The 19,174-nt window shown below is 43.4% G+C and overlaps 1 protein-coding gene across 1 annotated transcript in view; it reads right to left on the bottom strand.

Annotated features, from left to right (window-relative positions):
* The window catches only part of LIMK2 (LIM domain kinase 2), a 60,327-nt gene extending 41,177 nt beyond the window's left edge, over window positions 1-19,150 (bottom strand). The window contains exons 1-2 of the mRNA XM_039225550.1: window positions 19,040-19,150; window positions 5,802-5,901 (exon numbers count right to left, since the gene is read on the bottom strand). Coding sequence (XP_039081481.1) covers window positions 5,802-5,901; window positions 19,040-19,055 — 116 coding nt within the window. The 5' untranslated portion in view covers window positions 19,056-19,150. The remainder of the gene's footprint in view (window positions 1-5,801; window positions 5,902-19,039) is intronic.
* Window positions 19,151-19,174: the final 24 nt, after the last annotated feature.

Here is a 19,174-nt window from a genome sequence, read left to right as displayed (position 1 = left end):
AGAAGCGAGTTTGGGGAGGAAGTCTAGCTGGATCTGGGATGTCTGGAAGACATTCAAATGGGCAGGAGAGGTTCAGAGTAGGATAGACAGGACAAGAGCCCAGTGGAAAGGTTTGGATTGTAGATACAAGTTTTGGAGTCATCAGTGTGTGGAGGACAACAGAAGCCATGGGTGTGGGTGAGATTGCCTAGGGAGAAACAGAGTGTGCCTGGAGGAACAACAACGTTTCAGAACTGGGTAGAGGATAAGCAAACTGGAATGACCAGAAAAGTGGGGGGAAAACCAGGAGAATATGGAATGTCACGGAAGTCAAGGGAAGAGAATGTTTCAAGAGTGACAAAAATAACTAACGTAATAATAAATGCTAACATCTATTAAACCCTAATTATGGCCAGGCACTGGGCTAAGGGCTTTGAATACATGATCAAATTTAATGCTGCACAACAACCTTTTCCATTGGGAAGCATTTTACTTCCCCTTTTATAGATGAGGAAAATGTGGAAAGAAACTCAAGGTCAGCTGATTCGAGAGAAACTAGGATGGAAACTCAAGCAGGTTGACTCCAAAATCTCATTCACTTTTCTCTACTACTTCTAGCGCAACTTGGAAGGTAATATAAGATGAAGACTGAAGAGCCAGTGGATGGACCAATGTGGCTATCCCCTGGAAAGTTACTAAGAGAACATTGTTTCAGGAGAATGAGAATGGAAGTCACACTAGAGCCCACTATTAGAACTATTCTACATTATTACTGTTTTTCAGCTCTCTGAGGGAGTCAGTTAGGAGACCAGGCCAGTATATTAAATCTGTATCCCCAACAGCATCTAATTTGGCACCTTTAATATAGCAAATGATACTCAAAATTATATGTGAACTGTTAATGTAAGCAGCACAAAATTGCCATGTGCTGTTCGTGGGTAACCCTTCACATTATACCATCCTCATGTTTTCAGAGTGCTTTCTTTTGTGAAATCCTGACCTGAGTTGAAATCAGAGTCAGATACTTAACCGACTGAGCCACCCAGGTGCCCCTCAGAGTGCTTTCTTATCCATTACCTCCTTGATCCTCACAACTACTTCCAGAGGTAGATTACTTTTACCACATCTCATAGATGAGAAATTGAAGCTTATAGTGGCAAAGGAACTTGCCCATAGTTACAGAGCCAGTCTGTCTCAGCTCAGACTCAAATCCAGCTCTTCTGACTCCAAGTCTACTATTCTTTCTGGGGAGTCCGAGTGGAGAGAAGACCCTCTTCAGAGCCAGGGAGAACTGAGTTCAAATGTTAGCTTTGTGTGACCCTGAGCAAGTTCCTCTACCTTTTTGGACCTTCCTGTTTTCATGTAAAATGCATAGGGTTATTGTGAGGGTTGAATCAGATAATCTATGTGAAACTCCCAATACAATGCTTAGTAAGTATCTGTCCTCCATTCCTGGCTCCACTCTACCCCTCTGCATCTCTGCCCCAGACAGCAGCTGTGGGGCTTCTTTGGGATCTTAGTTCTCTTCCCAGAGAACAGAGCAGTATTAAGGCATGTTGAAGGTAACATACTGCTGCTATATACTTGGAACCCCACTCTGTGTTCATGCTGGAGTTGTTTGTGGGGGTAGAGGAAGGCCCAGCTGTTTGTTCTTTGTAAGGCAGGCCCCAGTCCCGTTTAACTGCCACTTAATGAGTTGCTGGCTGGCTCTTTCCTTAGAGAGAAACTAGACAAATAAGCCAACTAAGAATCAAAGGGTTGGGTCTGTAAATGCAGCAGCAACATCAACATTACAACAGCAGATGGCAGGGTTGTTCCACGGACTCCCTTGCCAGGAGCCAGAGACTGAGGAGTAACGTAACAGCACTTTTATTGACATTTGAGAGTTCATAAAGCTTTTGAACCAATACACTTCTATGTTATCTGACACCACCTGTGTGTGGCAAGCAGGGTGAGTGTTTGTACTCTGAAGCTACAACAGAAGAGGAAACTGAGTCTCAGGGAGGTTAAACAACATGACCATATTCAGGAATACAAAGAGATGCTTGTAAGCAAGGAGTCAGAACACCTGGGTTCAAATCTCAGCTATGCTACTTACTAGCTCTGTGACTGTGAGCAAGTAACTTTCATTCCCCTATCTGTAAAATAGGTCTGACCAGTACTACAGTTATTAGGTTGTTATAAGAATTAAGTTAGATGATACAAATGTGAAATGCTTAGGACAGTGTCTGGTACATAGTAAACACTCAAAAAATGGTAGTTCTTAACTATGATGCAACAGGCTTATTTAGATGGGGGTGTAGGTGAGAAAATGAGCATGGCTTTCAGCATCACAGAAGATACCCTGTCATCACCTAGCCCATTACACCACATCTCTGGTGGCTATGTTTATAATTTCTTCACCAGCCTTTCCTGAAGTCACAAATTTAGCGGAAATGGTCTGTTGCCTGATGAAGTAACAACAGCTTTCTATTTGTATTACTCTTTTTCCAGAGCATAGGCATTACAAATCACTTCTCAAAAGAGAAAGCTCAGAGTGTGTTTATGATCCCAAGAAAGGTGGCCTTGAAGAGTTCCCAGGACCCTTTAGTATGGTGGGGTTTTCCTTCTGACAATACTGTTAGGAACCGGGTCAAGCCAGAGGGTCCCAAATAAGGGCCATAAAGACTTATAGAAACAGTTTTCCTTCTTCCCACAACCCCTCCTCCTGGGCTAAACACTTCTGATGAGGGTGAAAATCATCAGAAAGCTTGTCAAGGTTCTTTAGTTTGCCAACATGCCAAGTCACTATACAACGTGCCAGCTCCATACTTTGACCTCAGCTACAAACAACATGCAGTCTGGTTGCTTTCCTGGCCTCCCCCATGGAGAGATGAGCCAGTTCCAAAGAGCTTCAGAGAGAATGATCGCAACTCTAGAACCAATGGCACTGCCAGAGGTACGTAAAGTCCAAGTAGGCCTGTTGGAAAGGCTGAGGAGAGGAAGGAGGAGGGCTGGTCAGCCAATGTCCATCAAAAGGATCCTGCTCAGGTGCCCAACTGCACCAGCACAGTTACAGACTAGGCTACTTCCAGGTTTGTCAGCTGGCCTCTGCTGTACAGTCCCAAGTTCCAGCCTTCAGTGGGTTCCTATTGTCCCGGGCACCTGAGAATCTGGCAGAAGGCTATCAGAGGCAGGTTTACGGATGTGGCTGCAGATATGGGGGATGGGGTAATGTAAGGAGAAGGCGAAGGGAGGAGAGTTTGAGCCAAACCCCAACAATTTCTTCATTGAATATCCAGCTCCACCCTGTGACTAGGAAAACAAAGGTGTGGGGGAAAGGGAAAAGAAAAGTCATTTCCTTTACTGTTAACTAACTCAACTGGGTAAGAGCAAGGCTTGGAGTCATGAAGAATTAATTTCTTTGGGTAGCATGGAGGGAGGGTCCTACTTTCAGCAAACCTGTGCCTAGACACTCTGAATGCATCAGAGAATCACAGATAAGCTAAGACAGAAGAAAATTCAAAGACCATTCAGGCTGCGCCTCCTGTTCCTTACAACTAGGTTACTTATGGGGTCAGACAAATATAGTCCTTCCCAGGCATGAAGATCTTCCTCGAATCTGGGCAAAAGTCAGTAGGCTGCAAAGCAGCCAGTCTCCCCAGGGCAAATTACCAGGCTCCATCTGAGCACTTCATGTCATCCAGTTTTCATGAGAAAGCTCAGGAGTCAGGAAATGTGTTCCTTCAATAGAGCTGGATTAGAGAGACTATGTCCTTGAGACAAAGCTGTAAATAGGAGACCTATTCCAGATGCTCTACTTCCCCCACAGGCATGATCTTTGGTGTAACTGTGCCAGAGTAGTTTAAAGTTAACCTTAATCCCTGAAGCTCCACATTAGAAGCAAACAGGTATATAATAAGAAAAATAAATCCATGCATATAGATGTATATATAGACACACACTCACAATATAATATAAAGTGACAGCCACTGATTATTATGGGTATTCTATGTGTCAGGTGCTATGCTGGGCACTTTATCTAGGTTACACTTAATAATTAATAAATAATTAATTAATAATTAATAATATTACATTTAATCCTCTGCGACAGCCTATTGGATGAGTACTTCTCATTTTATAGATGAAGTGCCTAAAGCTCAGAGCAGTCACCCAAGAGCAGTTAATAAATTGCAAAGCCAGGATTTGAAACCAGACAGCTTCCTTCTAGAGCCTGCACTCACCCACCATGGTAATGCCCCTTAGTTCTTTCTGAGCATATATTTACACATACATTTCTCTCTCTACCTCCCACTCTGACACACACAACGTGCACACAAATATGTTCCCTAACAAGCTAGCATCTGACCAGACCCACACATGATGTACGAATTCAGTACTACGATCAGCTCTGGTCATCCTTGACCTTTCTTTGTAACTCTTTTTGTCTTTAGCCCTCTCAACTGTGATGTGAAGGGGTTATGTCACACAATAGGTGGTCCCTTCTGGTTCTGAAGTTCTTTAGTCTTAAGAGAATCCAGAAACTCAAAAAATTAGCTTTTTCCACCCTGTCCTGCTTATTTTGGAAAGAAAATATTAACACAAATAGGAAAACAGCAGGAATAAATATGACCATATGGGTTAGGTGCCACAGTGAGCCTCAGCCTAGGAACTCATTAGGATTAGCTTCAGCTCTAAATGAAAGTGCTAGCCAAAGGTTTTATCCTTTAGGGTCCCCTTGGAGCTCCAACATTCTGCTCCAATCCTTACTAAATAAAGGTAGTAAGTAAAGGTAGAACCAACTTCCCTGAGGGTAAAAGGAGGAACCAAGGCAATTAGATCCACAGAGAAGACTGGAGAGCTGTGAATTAGAGCTGAAAGGGCAGAAAAGTGCTAGTTCCTCTCCTATTCTTCCAGAGGCTAGAGCTCTCCAGGCCAACCCCCCCACATAGTTCCTGCGGAGGCAAGGGCTTAAAGGTCAATTAAATTACTTGCTATCAGCAAGGGGGATGCTTTGCAACAAGAGCTGTGTGTGGGAGCTGGAATCTATAGCACATGGTGCCTGTCTACAGTCTGTCTCATTCTCAGGATGTGAGCAACAGCCCTACCACTTCAGACCACGGGGGCACACATGCCCACCCAGCCTCTGATGTGGAATGACTATAGGCCAGGCACTGTTTTATGTTCTGGAGAATGCAGACAAGCTCCTACTCTTGAAGATTCCAATCTCACAGGGGAAAGAAATAACCATTCAGTGGGTGCCTACCATGTGCTGGGCTCTTGGCATATATGATTTCATTTGATCTTAACAAATCTATGAGATACATTTTTAACATCCATGTTTTCCCAATGAGGAAACTGAGCCTCAGACAACAGGAACAAATCGGACTTTAAAGTCTCTGTTATTTTCAAGAAACTGAGCTGCTGTCAAAAAATAATCTCAGAGCCATAAATATTTGTTAAATAACAAAACACAGGGAACTAGGGAAGCATTCTGTGGTGAAGAGCTGGCTCTGCCAACTGTACTCCAGAACAACCCTTGAGGCACCTGCGTCATCAGTAGTGTAGCTGTGGGAAAGTCATTCTTTCTGGGCCTCAATTTCCTCACCTGTAAAGTGAAGGTGCTGGGATACCCTGGAAAGGGCTGTTCCCATTCCCTTATACCATTTCTAGCTATACCTGGCCCATGTGTGGCTCTTTTATTTGTTCATGTGCTCTTCCTTGGCACATTTTCTCCTGTCCCCTCAACCCATACCAAAATGGAAACTCTCAAGTCAGAAGTTTTTGTATTTTCCAGAACACAAAGTTGTGGCTGGCAAAAATAGGAGGACAGACCCACTTACCGGAAGCAAGAGCTGTGCCAGGCTTCGTTGACAGTCCTGTACCACCTCTGGCTTGGAGCGACGTGGTCCCCACAGCCCCGACACCTCCAGGAGTCTTCACCTATACATAAAACCAGGGGATTCAGAGGCCCAAAGTAGCAGGGGGCACAGGGACAGGATTCCTACCATGCAGAATGAGTCAACAGACCTATTGAAAGGGTGGTCCACTGCTCTGCTAAGTACACAATTCCCTCCTCCACAAGATCTTGAGTAAGCACTTATCTAGCTTGCTCATCTCCCCAGGGACAGAGAATTCATAACCTCAAAAGTAGGTCTCATTCCATTTTTTAGAAATGGTTCCGATTATTCTTCTTTCCACAAAATCTGCCTTTTCCTAGAACTTTCAGCCCTTGCTTATTATAGCTCTGAGTAATGAAATGAATAAGGTCTCTTTCTTTTGACTTCCTATGACTGTTCCTAACCAGCACCCACAAAAACTTCTCTAGGTTAAACATGTTGTTGCCTTTTCCTATTCCATCACTGAGTCCAGGAGCTCATTCGTTCAACCAACATCATAGGTCGGTTTTCTTGTTGGACCCATGGGTCCTCTCTAAGCTCTATGTTGGAGACTGCTGGATAACATCATCTCTGTTCTTTAAGGAGCAAATCCACTGAAAAAGAACCCTTCTTCCATATTATAATTTTTCCCTTAGTAGAAGCAAAGTGCTATTTTAGTTTGGAGAAAGAAATTATGGGGATAGACGGGAAAGAACATTTAATGAACACCTCCTATATACCAAGCCTTGTACTAGCTGCTTTCACAGACCCAATCACATTTAATTCTCAAAACAACCCTGTGAAACAGGTATTAAACTCATTTAATGGGTGGGAGAACTGAAACCTAGGGCGAGGGGTTGACAGGCCAAACAGCAGGTTTAGCATTTCAACTCAGGCCTAACTCATTCTAAAGCCCATGCTCTTTCCACTCCACCATGTTGACTTCTGCTCATTCCACTTAGGGGAGTCAGAAAAATCTTTGTAAATGAAGCTAATATTGAGCTAAACCTTGAAGGATGGAGAAGATTTGCCAGAGGCTGAGAAAGGATAGAGAAGGGCTGTATAGGCTGAGAGATTAGCATGGACAATAACACAGAGAGAATCCATGTCCCTCCAAGTGTCAAAACACAATACTCCTGCTGTGGCTCAGATGCCAACGTCTTTAAATAAAGAAGGCAGCTGAGATCAAGCTGTGGTACCTGACTCGGCCCTAGAAAGCAGGACAAGGTTGTTACAAGACTCCCTTGTACACTCTGTGTATGCAGCTTTGTTCTCTCTGGGTAACTCCAGACTGCCACAGGCACAGTGACAGTCACTGAACCCTGTTTCACTAAACCTTGTTTCACAGGCACTGGGGTCATGAATAGACAATGCCCGGCTCCAGATACTTCAAGATTGCTCAGCAGCATTCTGGGGCAGCCAGGACACACAGACAAATTTTCCTTATACTCCAGAGGAGAGTTAAATAAGCTGGCAGAAGGCTTTAAAACCTTGACCCACCTGCTCCTCTCCCCCAGTTCCACAGTGAATGCCCATCACCACCTGAATCTAAAATTCTCAGACTTTCAGGGCGCTTGGGTGGCTCAGTCGGTTAAGCGTCCAACTTCGGCTCAGGTCATGATCTCATGGTTTGTGAGTTCAAGCTCCATGTCAGGCTCTGTGCTGACAGCTCAGAGCCTGGAGCCTGCTTCAGATTCTGTTTCCCTCTCTCTCTGCCCCTCCTCTGCTTGTGCTCGGTCTCTCTAAAATAAATGAACATTTTTAAAAAAATTTTTTAATGTTTTTTATTTATTTCTGAGAGAGAGAGAGACAGCGTGAGCAGGGGAGGGTCAGAGGGAAAGGGAGACACAGAATCTGAAGCAGGCTCCAGGCTCTGAGCTAGCTGTCAGCACAGAGCCCCGACGCGGGGCTCAAACCCACAAACCGTGAGATCTTGACCTGAGCCGAAGTCAGATACTTAACTGACTGAGCCACTCAGGCACCCCTAAAATAATGAAAGTTTTAAAAAAATTAAAATTCTCAGAGTCTCAAGACGGCCCTTTTTAGTTTTTTTGGATGGTAGTGACCAGAGAGAGTGCATTACCATCCTCACAAACTCCAAGGTTCAAAGTCTGAGAGACTTATTCAAATTGGGTTTTCAATGAAGACAGATATGCAAATGAATCTTCCAACTTTTTTTTTTATTTTTTTTTTAAGTTTATTTATTTATTTATTTATTTTTTTTTTAATATTTTTATTTATTTCTAGGAGAGAGAGAGACAGCGTGAGCAGGGAAGGGTCAGAGAGAGAGGGAGATACAGACTCTGAAACAGGCTCCAGGCTCTGAGCTGGCAGTCAGCACAGAGCCCGACGCGGGGCTCGAACCCACGAACCGCGAGATCATGACCTAAGCGAAAGTCGGACGCTTAACCGACTAAGCCACCCAGGCGCCCCTTTTTTTTTTAATTTTTAAAGTTTATTTATTTATTTTGAGAGAGAGAAAGTGCGAGCAAGCAGGGTAGGGGCAGTGAAAGAGGGAGGAGAGAGAGAGAATCCCAAGCCAACTCCACACTATCAGTACAGAGCCTCATGTGGGGCTAAAACTCATGAACCATGAGATCATAACCTGAGCTGAAACCAAGAATCAGACACTTAACTGACTGAGCCACCCAGGAGACCCTGAATCTTCCAATTTATAGAGGTACAGATTTGAAACATTTTTGGAACTCTTGCATGGGTTTTTAGAGTCAGTTTGTGAACTGCTGTGTCCTGCCCCTAGCAAGTCTCATTATTTTATTTTATTCAATTATTTAATTAATTTTTTAATGTTTTTCTTTATTTTTGAGAGAGAGAGAACGACAGCGCAAGCAGGGGAGGGTCAGAGAGGAAGGGAAATAACGGAATCTGAAGAGGGGCTCCAGGCTCTGAGCTAGCTGTCAGCACAGAGCCCAACGTGGGGCTTGAATCCATGAACCGGGAGATCATGACCTGAGCCCAAGTCAGATGCTTAACCAACTAAGCCACCCAGGCGCCCTGCAAGCTCATTATTTTAAACCACATCTTATTTCTCATTTTTACTTTTTAACAAAAAGGAATGATCTCTAACTTGACCACCCACATACTCAACAATTCAGCATTTTGGCCTTGGCTGACTTCTGGCTGTTTTCAAAATTCAAAAAGGATCAGGACTTTCCACTATGAGTATATCTGAGATAACTTGTTATTGACACACCCTCCAAAGCCTGCCCTTTCTCCAGTCTTGAGAAACTCAAAGCCACCAAATCAACACTTATTTAGAATCCACTATGTGCTAGGCACTAGGAGCACAAAGTCAAGACCCCTATTCCCTTCTCTCATACCACCTGGTTCCACCTTCCAAATGTCTCTCCAATCCTTCCCTGTCCTTCACTGCAGCCTGAGTTCAGGTCTTTGGCTTCTTTTCCCTATCTACCACACACTCTTAGCTGGCTCACCCAGACTCCCCAGTGTCCACAGAAGAAAAGGCTCAACTGTTTAGCATGGTACTCGTGTAATAGATTCCAACCTATCTCACTTCCATTACCTCTACCACTACTCCATTCTCTAGTGGCTCCTTCCAAGTATTATTTAAATTAGTTCAAGTCTTTCCCATTAAAAAAAAGTCTGGATTCCATTTTCTGCTCTAGCTACCACCCTTTTCCCCTTCATAGCCACACATATTAAAAAGCTATCTACACATCACTGCCCTAATTTCCTCACTTCCCACCTGTTGCAATCTGATTTCCACTCTCATTGTTTCTCTGAAACTGTCTCACAGAGGGCCAAAATGACTGCTTATTGCTAAATTCAATGGACATGCTTCAGTCATTTTTTCAGCAAATATTTATTCCATGCCAACTATGCATCCAACACTATTCTGGGGAAAGAGCAGCAAATGAGAAAGAGATTCAACATAGATAATAAACAATAATATAATTATTTTAATTATAATTGGGGCAAGTGGTATGAAGGAGAAATCAAGTTCATAACAAAGAAAATGGGGTTAGGGTAGGGCAAACAAGTATTTCTTAAGGAAATAATTTTCAAACTAGCTCTAAAGGATGAATATGAGGGGCTCCTAGTTGGCTCAGTCGGTTAAGCATCCAACCTCAGCTCAGGTCATGATCTCCCAGTTCGTGGGTTCGAGGTTCGGGCTCCAGCTTGGAGCCTGGAGCCTGCTTCAGATTCTGTCTCTGTCTCTCTCTCTAAAAAATAAATAAAACATAAAAAATATTAAAAATAAATAAATAAATAAAGGTGAGTACGAATTAACCAGGAAGAGAGGAGGAGGGAAGAATAACACTAGAGATGGGGGTAGAGGGAAGACATGTGCAAAGGCTCTAAGTTAGGAACACAAGCTCCACACACATCATTAAAGTTGGCTATTGTCAGCTCCAAAGGATGAGAGGAACCAAGACGGGTCCCTGGCCTACTATAGTCCTTTAACAAACATTTACTAAAGAAATGAATGGCCCTGGGGTGGCTCATCCTGGGTGGCTCAGTCGGTTAAGTGGCTGACTCTGGCTCAGGTCATGATCTCAGTTTGTGGGTTTGAGCCTCGTATCAGGCTCCATGCAGCTCTGAGCCTGGAGCCTGCTTTGGATTCTGTGTCTACCTCTCTCTTGGCCCCTCCCCTGCTCGTACTCTGTCTCTCTCTCTCTCTCTCAAAAATAAGAAATTAAAAAAAAATTAAAAAATTAAAAGAAAGAAATGAATGGCCTTCTACAAGGTGGCCCCAAAGAACCTTTACCTCTCATCATCTGTTACAAAAGGCTGCTCTAGGGGTGCCTGGGTGGCTCAAACGGTTGAGCATTCAACTTCGGCTCAAGTCATGATCTCAGACAGGGTTCATGGGTTTGAGCCCCAAACTGGGCTCTGTGCTGACAGCTCAGAGCCTGGAGCCTGCTTCAGATTCTGTGTCCCCCTCTCTCTCTGCCCCTTCCCTGTTCACGCTCTGTCTCTCTCTGTCTCAAAAACAAATAAAACATTAAAAATTTTTAAAAAAGAACAAAAATGAAAGGCTGCTCTAATCACAACTTGATCTATTTTCTGTTTCTGCCACTCACAATCATGTTCTTACATCCTAGCATTCACATCTCCAGCTATTCTGTGTTTAGGATACTTTACTGCCTTTTCCCTTAATCAAACTATTCTTTGATGGTCCCCCAAAGGCAGGCAGTGTTTGTTTCACTTTCTTTGTCTCTACCTGCTTTACATCATTTGCTTTGTAATTATAGTTCATTATGTTTCTACTTCCTTCAGTCCCACCCTGTGTCCCCCATCCCCATTCCCAGCTCTAAGGGACAAAGACTGCACCTTGATTATCTTCAAATCTCCAGGGCCTAGCATAAAACCTGGTGCAGAACAGACACTCTTTGTGTAGCAAATCCAACTGAAACACTGGATCCAACTGCCAACTATGAAGGTAATTTCCAAAGATAAGCTCCAACGGTCAGCAGGGATGATACCATTGAATAAGTGTTCAGGCTCTCAGGATGACTACCTATGGGTAAGGTCACATGTGGAGGTATAGGCCTCTGTTGATCTGTTATGCATTCATACTATTTTTCAGGTAGAGTACCTGAGCAAGAATATTCACCCAGAGCCTTCAGCTTCTCAAATCCAGATATTCTTCAAAAGAATACTCTTGGCTTCTTCACCTCCCTACAGCCTTGAAAGTTGATGATCCTCTTGCAACTTTTTTTTTTTTTTAAGTAGGCTCTATACCCAGTGTGGAGCCCAGTCTGGGGCTCAAACTCACAACTCTGAAATCAAGACCTGAGCCAAGATCAAGAATAGGACACTTAGCTGACTGAACCACTCAGGCAACCCAACTTTTCTTAAAAGTAGGCTCTACACTCATATGAGGCTTGAACTTATGACCCGGAGATCAAGAGTTGCATGCTCCACTGACTGAGCCAGCCAGGCATCCCAACTCTCTTACAATCTTTATTCTAAGAAATGTATTATAATAATACAAAGATCTAGCAATTTCTGTGAGGCCTAATAAAGACCAATCCAGAATCCAGTCTGCCTGGGAAATATTTTCTCTAGGACAATATCTCATTGTACCAGGACATTTACCCTCTCCCTCTATAGTGTTTATCTCTCATATTTGCAGACTTATCAACAACAGTGGCTACTGATTGTCAGAGGCGAGAAAGGGAGTTTGATTAAGTAAATGTCCTTAACAGCCTCAAAACAATAAAGGGCCCTTATTAAGTGTTTAATAATCAGAAAACTGTGCCTTCATAGCTATTACTGGAATTTGTTGCTTTTAAGAAGTTGTAAATGTGCCATGCAAAGGAGGTGAGAATTACAACAAATAGCTCATTACAAAGGTTCTCACCCTCAGGATCTTTTGAATCCTGGTACAAAGTATATTCAGTTAAAAAAAAAAAAAATATATATATATATATATATATTTACATATGCTTCTCTCCTCCAACTTAATAACTGGTGATGTGATCCTCAAATAATCTGAATTCACTGGGGCAGCCACTAGGATGACAGGATGGTAAGGCTGGAAGGGCATTTAAAAATCATCTACTCTGGTCCAATCCTTTCATTTTTCTGAATGAAAAATGGGCTTGAAGAAGGACACTCAAGCTGCCTAACTATCAGAAAGCTGGTCCAAGAGGGGCTCAAACCCAAGTTCTGAAACTATCAGACCAGATGCATTTTTTATTATTGTATGAAGCCTTAGACAAGTTAGGACTTGCTTAAGACTACACAGTTATTCAGTGGAAGGGCTCAGCCTGGTACTCCAGCTCAGAGCCAGTACATTTCCCACAAGACACTAACATTCACCTTAATCTTGGTCTAAGAGCTGGGTTTCTGAAACTAGTCCTTTTCAGACTTCAAAGTGGTGAGAAATTTCCAGGCACTGAAAGCTCATGAGAACATAAAGCCTAGCCTGAACCAACATGCAGAGATCCTATCCTTTCATTTGAGAAAAATCTTTGATGCTTCTCATGTTCCACTAGACAATGAGAACCAGGAACAAAATCCAGCCAATTCAGTGCAGCACAAAACAAGGATGGTAACTGCTGTGCCTCCCTGGGAACTGGCAGGTCAGGTTTATATATCCTACTTGTTCCAGGATAAAGCAGGAAGCAGAGGGGCAGGGCAGTAACTGGTGGTGAGCAGCCAAGAAAGAAAAGATCACACTTTAATGAAGTGAGTACCAACAAGACTAACAGTATGATTAACATTCCTCTAGATACTCTCCCCTATATCCCAAAGGGTTTTCCTCCGTACTAGCTTCCAAATATTACCAAGGGGAGTGTCTATGGAAGAAAGATTAGATGATTTTTAAAGGAGGTTCTGGACTTCTCTGAACCTTAGATTCTTCTTTTATAAGAAGAGGGATCAAATTATTCCTTCTAGCTCTGAGTTGGTGACACCAAACGAGGGGCCTCTCATTTTGCAGGTTAAGGCACACACAGAGACAACTCAGAAGGTTGATTCTTGCTGTTGTTCCCATCTGCCCTTTAGTTTATTAGGAAAACTTTATAAGGGTCAAGGAGAAGAGCTGAAGTAACCTGGTGTGAAACCTGGTTCTGTGTCCTTGGGCAAATTATTTAACCTCTCTGAATTTATTTCCCTTAATCTTTAAAAAGGGGATAACCACCTATACCTTGCAGGATTTCCAAGAGGATTAAGAGAAATAACTTAATGTATATGAAAATACCTCCTGCAGTGCTTGGCACTTAGTTGGCAGCTGAAAACTTTTCTTCTTTCTTTCATGTATATCTAGGGGGTTGGCAAGGAAAAAGGTTGAGTTGAATTACACTAACCTCTAAAATGCTGAAGGTAACATTTTCAAAAAAAATTCAGCAAATGTTTTCTATGTACCCAAGTGCAAGACAAAGACTAGGTCATGAACTTCTGGGGCCCTTGGTGAGTACTCATGCGGGTGTGAGAGACAAGGATGTGTACAGAAAAAAACACATGTCAGAGAGGGACAAAGCAGGTGCTAGGAGCAGGGCAAACTTAGTAGAGTAATAAGATACTTGATAGAGAAACAAGTGAGACAGATGGTTCCTGTGCCTTTCGAGCACTCAGGTTCTCATTTCCAACCGTAAGTCTACTTAGCTGTGAATGAATAGGCATTTTTTCTTATCAGAGAACTGGTTAACCAATTAATACATTCCCAAACAGTAGTTCTCTGCTCATTGTCAAAGATAAGAGAAAAAAACCAACCACTCTGAGTCCTTATAATGTGCCTGGTGGTGTTCTAAGCACTATGCAAATATGAATTAATCAAATATAAAGATCCTATAAGATGAAGACTAGTATTGAAGGATTATTATTGCTCCCATTTTATGAAGAGGAAACTGAAATGCTCAATTAACAAGTATTAGAGCTAGGTTTAGACCACAGGTCTGCTAACTCCAAAGTCTATGTCTTTATATTTAAAGTTTTTCCCTAGAATAAGGAAATTACAGGTAGAAAGACCTGACAATAGAATGCCAGGGTGGATGCTTAAGGAATATTCTAAGAGAACAAGGCAATGCTTTCATGTTCTAGCTACTGTTGGGTATAGATTAATAGGTAAAAGAGTCTAATTCTTGCCTACTATATAAACTAAGGTCAAGAGTAAGAAGGAAGATAGACTTGTAAGAGAATGTTAGAGCTCCAGGTCCTCTCACTGAAATGCCAAACTGATCCTGTATCCCTTCCTAATATGGCCTGAACCCTAGCCTTTCCAGGTTGCACTGATCAGAAGCTAGCCCTGCCCTGGGAATCAGGCCAGTCTCCAGAAGACGTAGAAAACCCACCAAGATGTGGAAAGCCTAATACAGCCCCTTGAATACGATGCATTTCTATTCAGCTTTAAACTTTGTGGTCCTCTTGGACCTTAACTTGCTTCCTCCATCCATCCCACAACCAGGGCCATCCAAGTCACTCTGCCCTGCCCTGCCCAACATGAGGTAATTCCTGTGGTCAGTGCCTTCTTCCTCATTCCTATCACTAACACTTCAGCTCAGGGTCCACTGTACCTACCCCTACGTTGGTGCCTTGCTCATCCTTGTCCAATCCATATGCCCACCAATGCCAGATTGATAGTTTAAAAACAAAACACACATATCATGATGTTCTCTGCCTCTAAACTTTACTATGGTCTACTGTAGTCTGAAAAATTCCACAAGTCTAGCATTAAACCCTCCACAGTCTGGCTTTCCCTACCCTCTCACTTTATTTTTCACTTTCTACAACTTCTCCATTTCTGCATTCTTGCCTTTATCACCCATATCAATTCACCATCCCTTGTGAAAACCCTGAAACTTGCCCAGCTATGCATCCTACTTCCACAGTTTCTTCCCTACCAGGATATCATACTGCACTCTCACCTCCCACCACTTTTAATCTACCTAAGACTTCTCAAATTTTATCTCCTAGAAGCATTTCCTGACCAAATCTGGTAGCCACCCTGGACACTTTGCTGTTCTTCAAACATGCCAAGCACATTCCTGGCTCAGGGCCTTTGCTCATTCCCTTTTATTCCCTCTGCCTGAAATGTTATTCCCCCAGATATCCAAATAGCTTATTCCCTTCCTTCATTTTTCTGCTTAGATGTCATTAACCAGGGAGGCTTCCCTTCCCTGACCTCCAATTATTCCTATGACTTTATCCTACTTTATTCTCTTCAGAGCATTTATCCCTGATGTTTGATATTCATAACGTTTACATATTGTCTATCTCTTCCATCAGAACACACACTCTGAGGGGTATGTTGGTGGCTTAGTTGGTTGAGAGTCTGACTTCAGCTCAGATTGTAATCTCACAGTTCCGTTAGTGAGTTAGAGCCCCACACTGGGCTCGCTGCTGTCAGCCTGTCACAGCCTGCTTTGGATCCTCTGTCCCGTTTTCTCTCTGCTCTTTTCCACCATTCCCACTCTCCCCAAAGTAAAGAAATACTAAAAACAAAAAAAAAACCACATACTCTGTTAGGGAAGGGATTTGGTCTGTTTTGTTTCCTGCTGTATCCCCCAGGGCCTAGAAGTATCAACTCAATATATATTTGTGGAATGGATGTATGAATACAGTTCTCCAACACTTTTAAATTCCATAATGTTATCACATACAGGCCTTCTAATAATTTCTCCCAATTTGCCCATTTTTTTTTTCTTAATTACTCTCAATAGACAGTGAATTTCTCAAAGGCACAAACCACATATTATTCATTTCCACAAATATTTATTTGGATTTATTATGTGCTATGTCTCAAGTAGCCTGGAATATCAGAAAGAGCACTGGAGGAGAAATCCTAGGCTAGTCCTGGCTCTACCATTAATTGAGCAACCCTAGACAAATCCATTTTTCTCCCTGGGCCTCAGTTTCTTCATATAAAACAAAGAGAGTAACATTAGCAAGTCTCTCCTGGCTCTAGCATCTGTTAAAATTTATAAGAGGTAAAACTTGGCCCAGCCCAGTGTCTTAGACATCACAGTACTCAGTAAATATTTGGTTTCTTTGTTGTTGATTCTCCTGTTACACAGGAATCTGAGTTGTCTTGGAACAGTTTAGACAGAATAAGTAAAAGTTTAAGCCTCACTTCCTTCTGACTCCACAGGACAACCTCATTCTGATGTTTGTGATAATAAAGGATTCTGGTGTTTGTGAGAGGATAAAGCACTAACTTTGAAGTTGGAAAATATGAATTCTGATCACCGCCATTTACTTGGCTGTACAACCTTGAACAGGTCATTTCTGAGCTTTAGTCTCCCCATCCTTAAAAAAAGGCATATTAGCCTATTTTCAGTTCTTCAAAGGCACCTTTTTATGCTGCTCTATCTACCTGGAATGTTCTTTTCCCTTCCTTTGCTGGACTACTTTCTACTTATCCTTAAGGATCAGCTTTCTAAACTTGCTTTTTATTAAAAAAATTTTTTTATATAGTTTATTTTTGAGACAGAGAGAGACAGAACATGAGCAGGGGTGGGGCAGAGAGAGACACACACACAGAATCTGAAACAGGCTCCAGGCTCTGAACTGTCAGTACAGAATCCGATGCAGGGCTCAAACCCACAAACTGCGAGATCATGACCTGAGCCGAAGTCGGACACTCAGTTAACTGAGCCACCCAGGTGCCCCTAAACTTGCTTTTTAAAGGAAAAGCATCTTCTTCCTACTCTCCTCACCCCTGGTGTACTCTTACAGCATTTACTTCCATTGTTTTATTATAGCATTTATCTCTATTATTACCTCAATTATTTACTAACAGTCTCTAGGGCTGTATCCACCACAAAGGCAAGAACTATATCCATTTTGTTCATCATTATACTACTCAGTGCTTGCATAAGCACAAAAGTATCCAACAAATATTCTATGGACAAATGTCTAAACTAATGCCCCTAGACACTTTAATGCCTCTAGAAAGCTTTTTGGTTTTTTATTAGAAAAAATCTAATAAACACTACTGCATTCTAAGATCTTTTACAAGTTTCTGAGAATCAAGGTTCAAGACAGGGAACTTACATACATGGAGGTTAGAAAAAGTCACTGGATGGGGCACCTGGGTGGCTCTGTCGGGTGAGTGTCTGAGTTTAGCTCAGGTCATGATCTCACGGTTTGTGGGTTTGTGGGTTCAAGCCCTATGTCGGGCTCTGTGCTGACAGCTCAGAACCTGGAGCCTGCTTCGGATTCTGTGTCTCCCTCTCTCTCTGCCCCTCCCCTGCTCACGCTGTCTCTCTCTCTCTCAGAAATAAATAAAACATTAAAAAAAAAAACTCACTGGAAATCATTTGAACTGAAAAACTCTGGAAACTAAAAAAAAAAAAAAAAAAAAAATCAGAGAGAAACGGACAGGGAGCATTTATACTCCTAGTCTTCTCCAGAAGCCTATTATCCAGAATGAAGAGAAAAATCTCATGCTTCCATGGTAAGGAAATGACCCATTGGTGGCCTGGTCCTTGTATTCAGGACGGAGGAAGTGACTGTCCACAGGCTGAAAGCCAGGAAGTGGGGGCAGATATCCAAGACAGCCTCCCTCCTCCACCATTCCCTTCTGTCACCTCTAGAAAGCTTCTGGATGCTGACCCTGGTCGACCTAGAGGCTGGGTCACCCACACAGGTGGCTGGGAAACAGAGGCAACAGAAAGTCCTAGTGCAGGGGGACAGGCCAGGAGGGCAGGAAGCTGCAGGGTAGTGTGTGAGGTGACTGAGAGGGGACTGTAGGTCCAGCTAATCTAACTCTAAAGCTATCCTTCACCCTCGGACAACTCTTCGTTCTAAGAGGTGTTTGGCCACATTCCTATCTTGTCTCAGAGAGGCCAAGGGAGAACCCAGCTTCCATGGAGGGTCCAGAACCCGAAGGAGCCTACCTTCCCCAGGAAGAATGCTCCATTCTTTCCCTAACCCCTAATCCATATCCTAAACCCTAAGGGAGCCCGCACTCCCAGTTTCCTGTAAAGAGCCCTAAGATCTGCCTAAGATCATAACCAGCAAGATACCCCTGAGAGACCTTGGATCCGGTCAGAAGTCACAACTATCCTTCATTTCTCACAGAAAACCCAGAACCCTGGGTAACTCTCCATCTCCATATAACTGGCCCAAACCCTGAGGATCCCGCACTCTCCATGTTCCATATAACCCTCACTCCAAGGGAATTTAGGCTCCCAGCTTTCTTAGAAAGAATTTTATTTTTAAAAAAGTTTTGATTTTTTTATTGAAAGAGGGGGGGGGGAGAGAGAGAGAAAGAGAGAGACAGAGAGAATCCCAAACAGGCTCGCACTCTGAGGGCAGAGCTCAAAGCGGGTCTCAAACTCCCCAACCGTGAGATCATGACCTGAGCCAAAACCCAGAGTCAGAGGCTTAACCGACTGCGCCACTCAGGCGCCCCGTTAGAAAGAGTTTTCATCTGGAGACCTGCGGCCACCAGATCCACAAAAAAAAAAAAAAAAAAAAGGCTGGCTCTCTCACAGAGCCAGCAACCCTTCCTCCAGGGACCTCAATCCTCGCAGCCCAACCCGCATGCCCCTCGCATCCTTCTGTCTCCAACCCCTCAATTCCCAAAGCCCCACAACCTCCGAGTTCTCGTGGAGCGTTGTGTGCTCACTCCCTCAATTCTCCTGCTAAGGAGCCGGGATCCACTAGGGTCCACTCAGCCCGAACCTCCCGAGACTGCCAGCTCCCCTCAGGCGCCTTGGGCCCGGGCTTCCGAGATAACGGCGGAACAGAACGGCGCAGCCTTTCCTTACCCGCCTGCGCGGCCATCGTCCCGGGGACACGGAAATGGGGAGGAAATGGTGGGGACCACGGCAACTCCCCTCAGCTCTCACAGCCGCCTCAGGCGCGGGAGCACCTCGGTCCCGGGCGCAAGCTGGATGCACCGC

The sequence above is a fragment of the Hyaena hyaena genome, unplaced genomic scaffold (assembly GCF_003009895.1).
Source record: "Hyaena hyaena isolate Hyena2069 unplaced genomic scaffold, ASM300989v1 scaffold_19, whole genome shotgun sequence".
NCBI classification, from domain to species: Eukaryota; Metazoa; Chordata; class Mammalia; order Carnivora; family Hyaenidae; genus Hyaena; species Hyaena hyaena.
The sequence above is the reverse complement of the archived record's forward strand: the minus strand, read 5'-3'. Positions and strand labels throughout refer to the sequence as shown.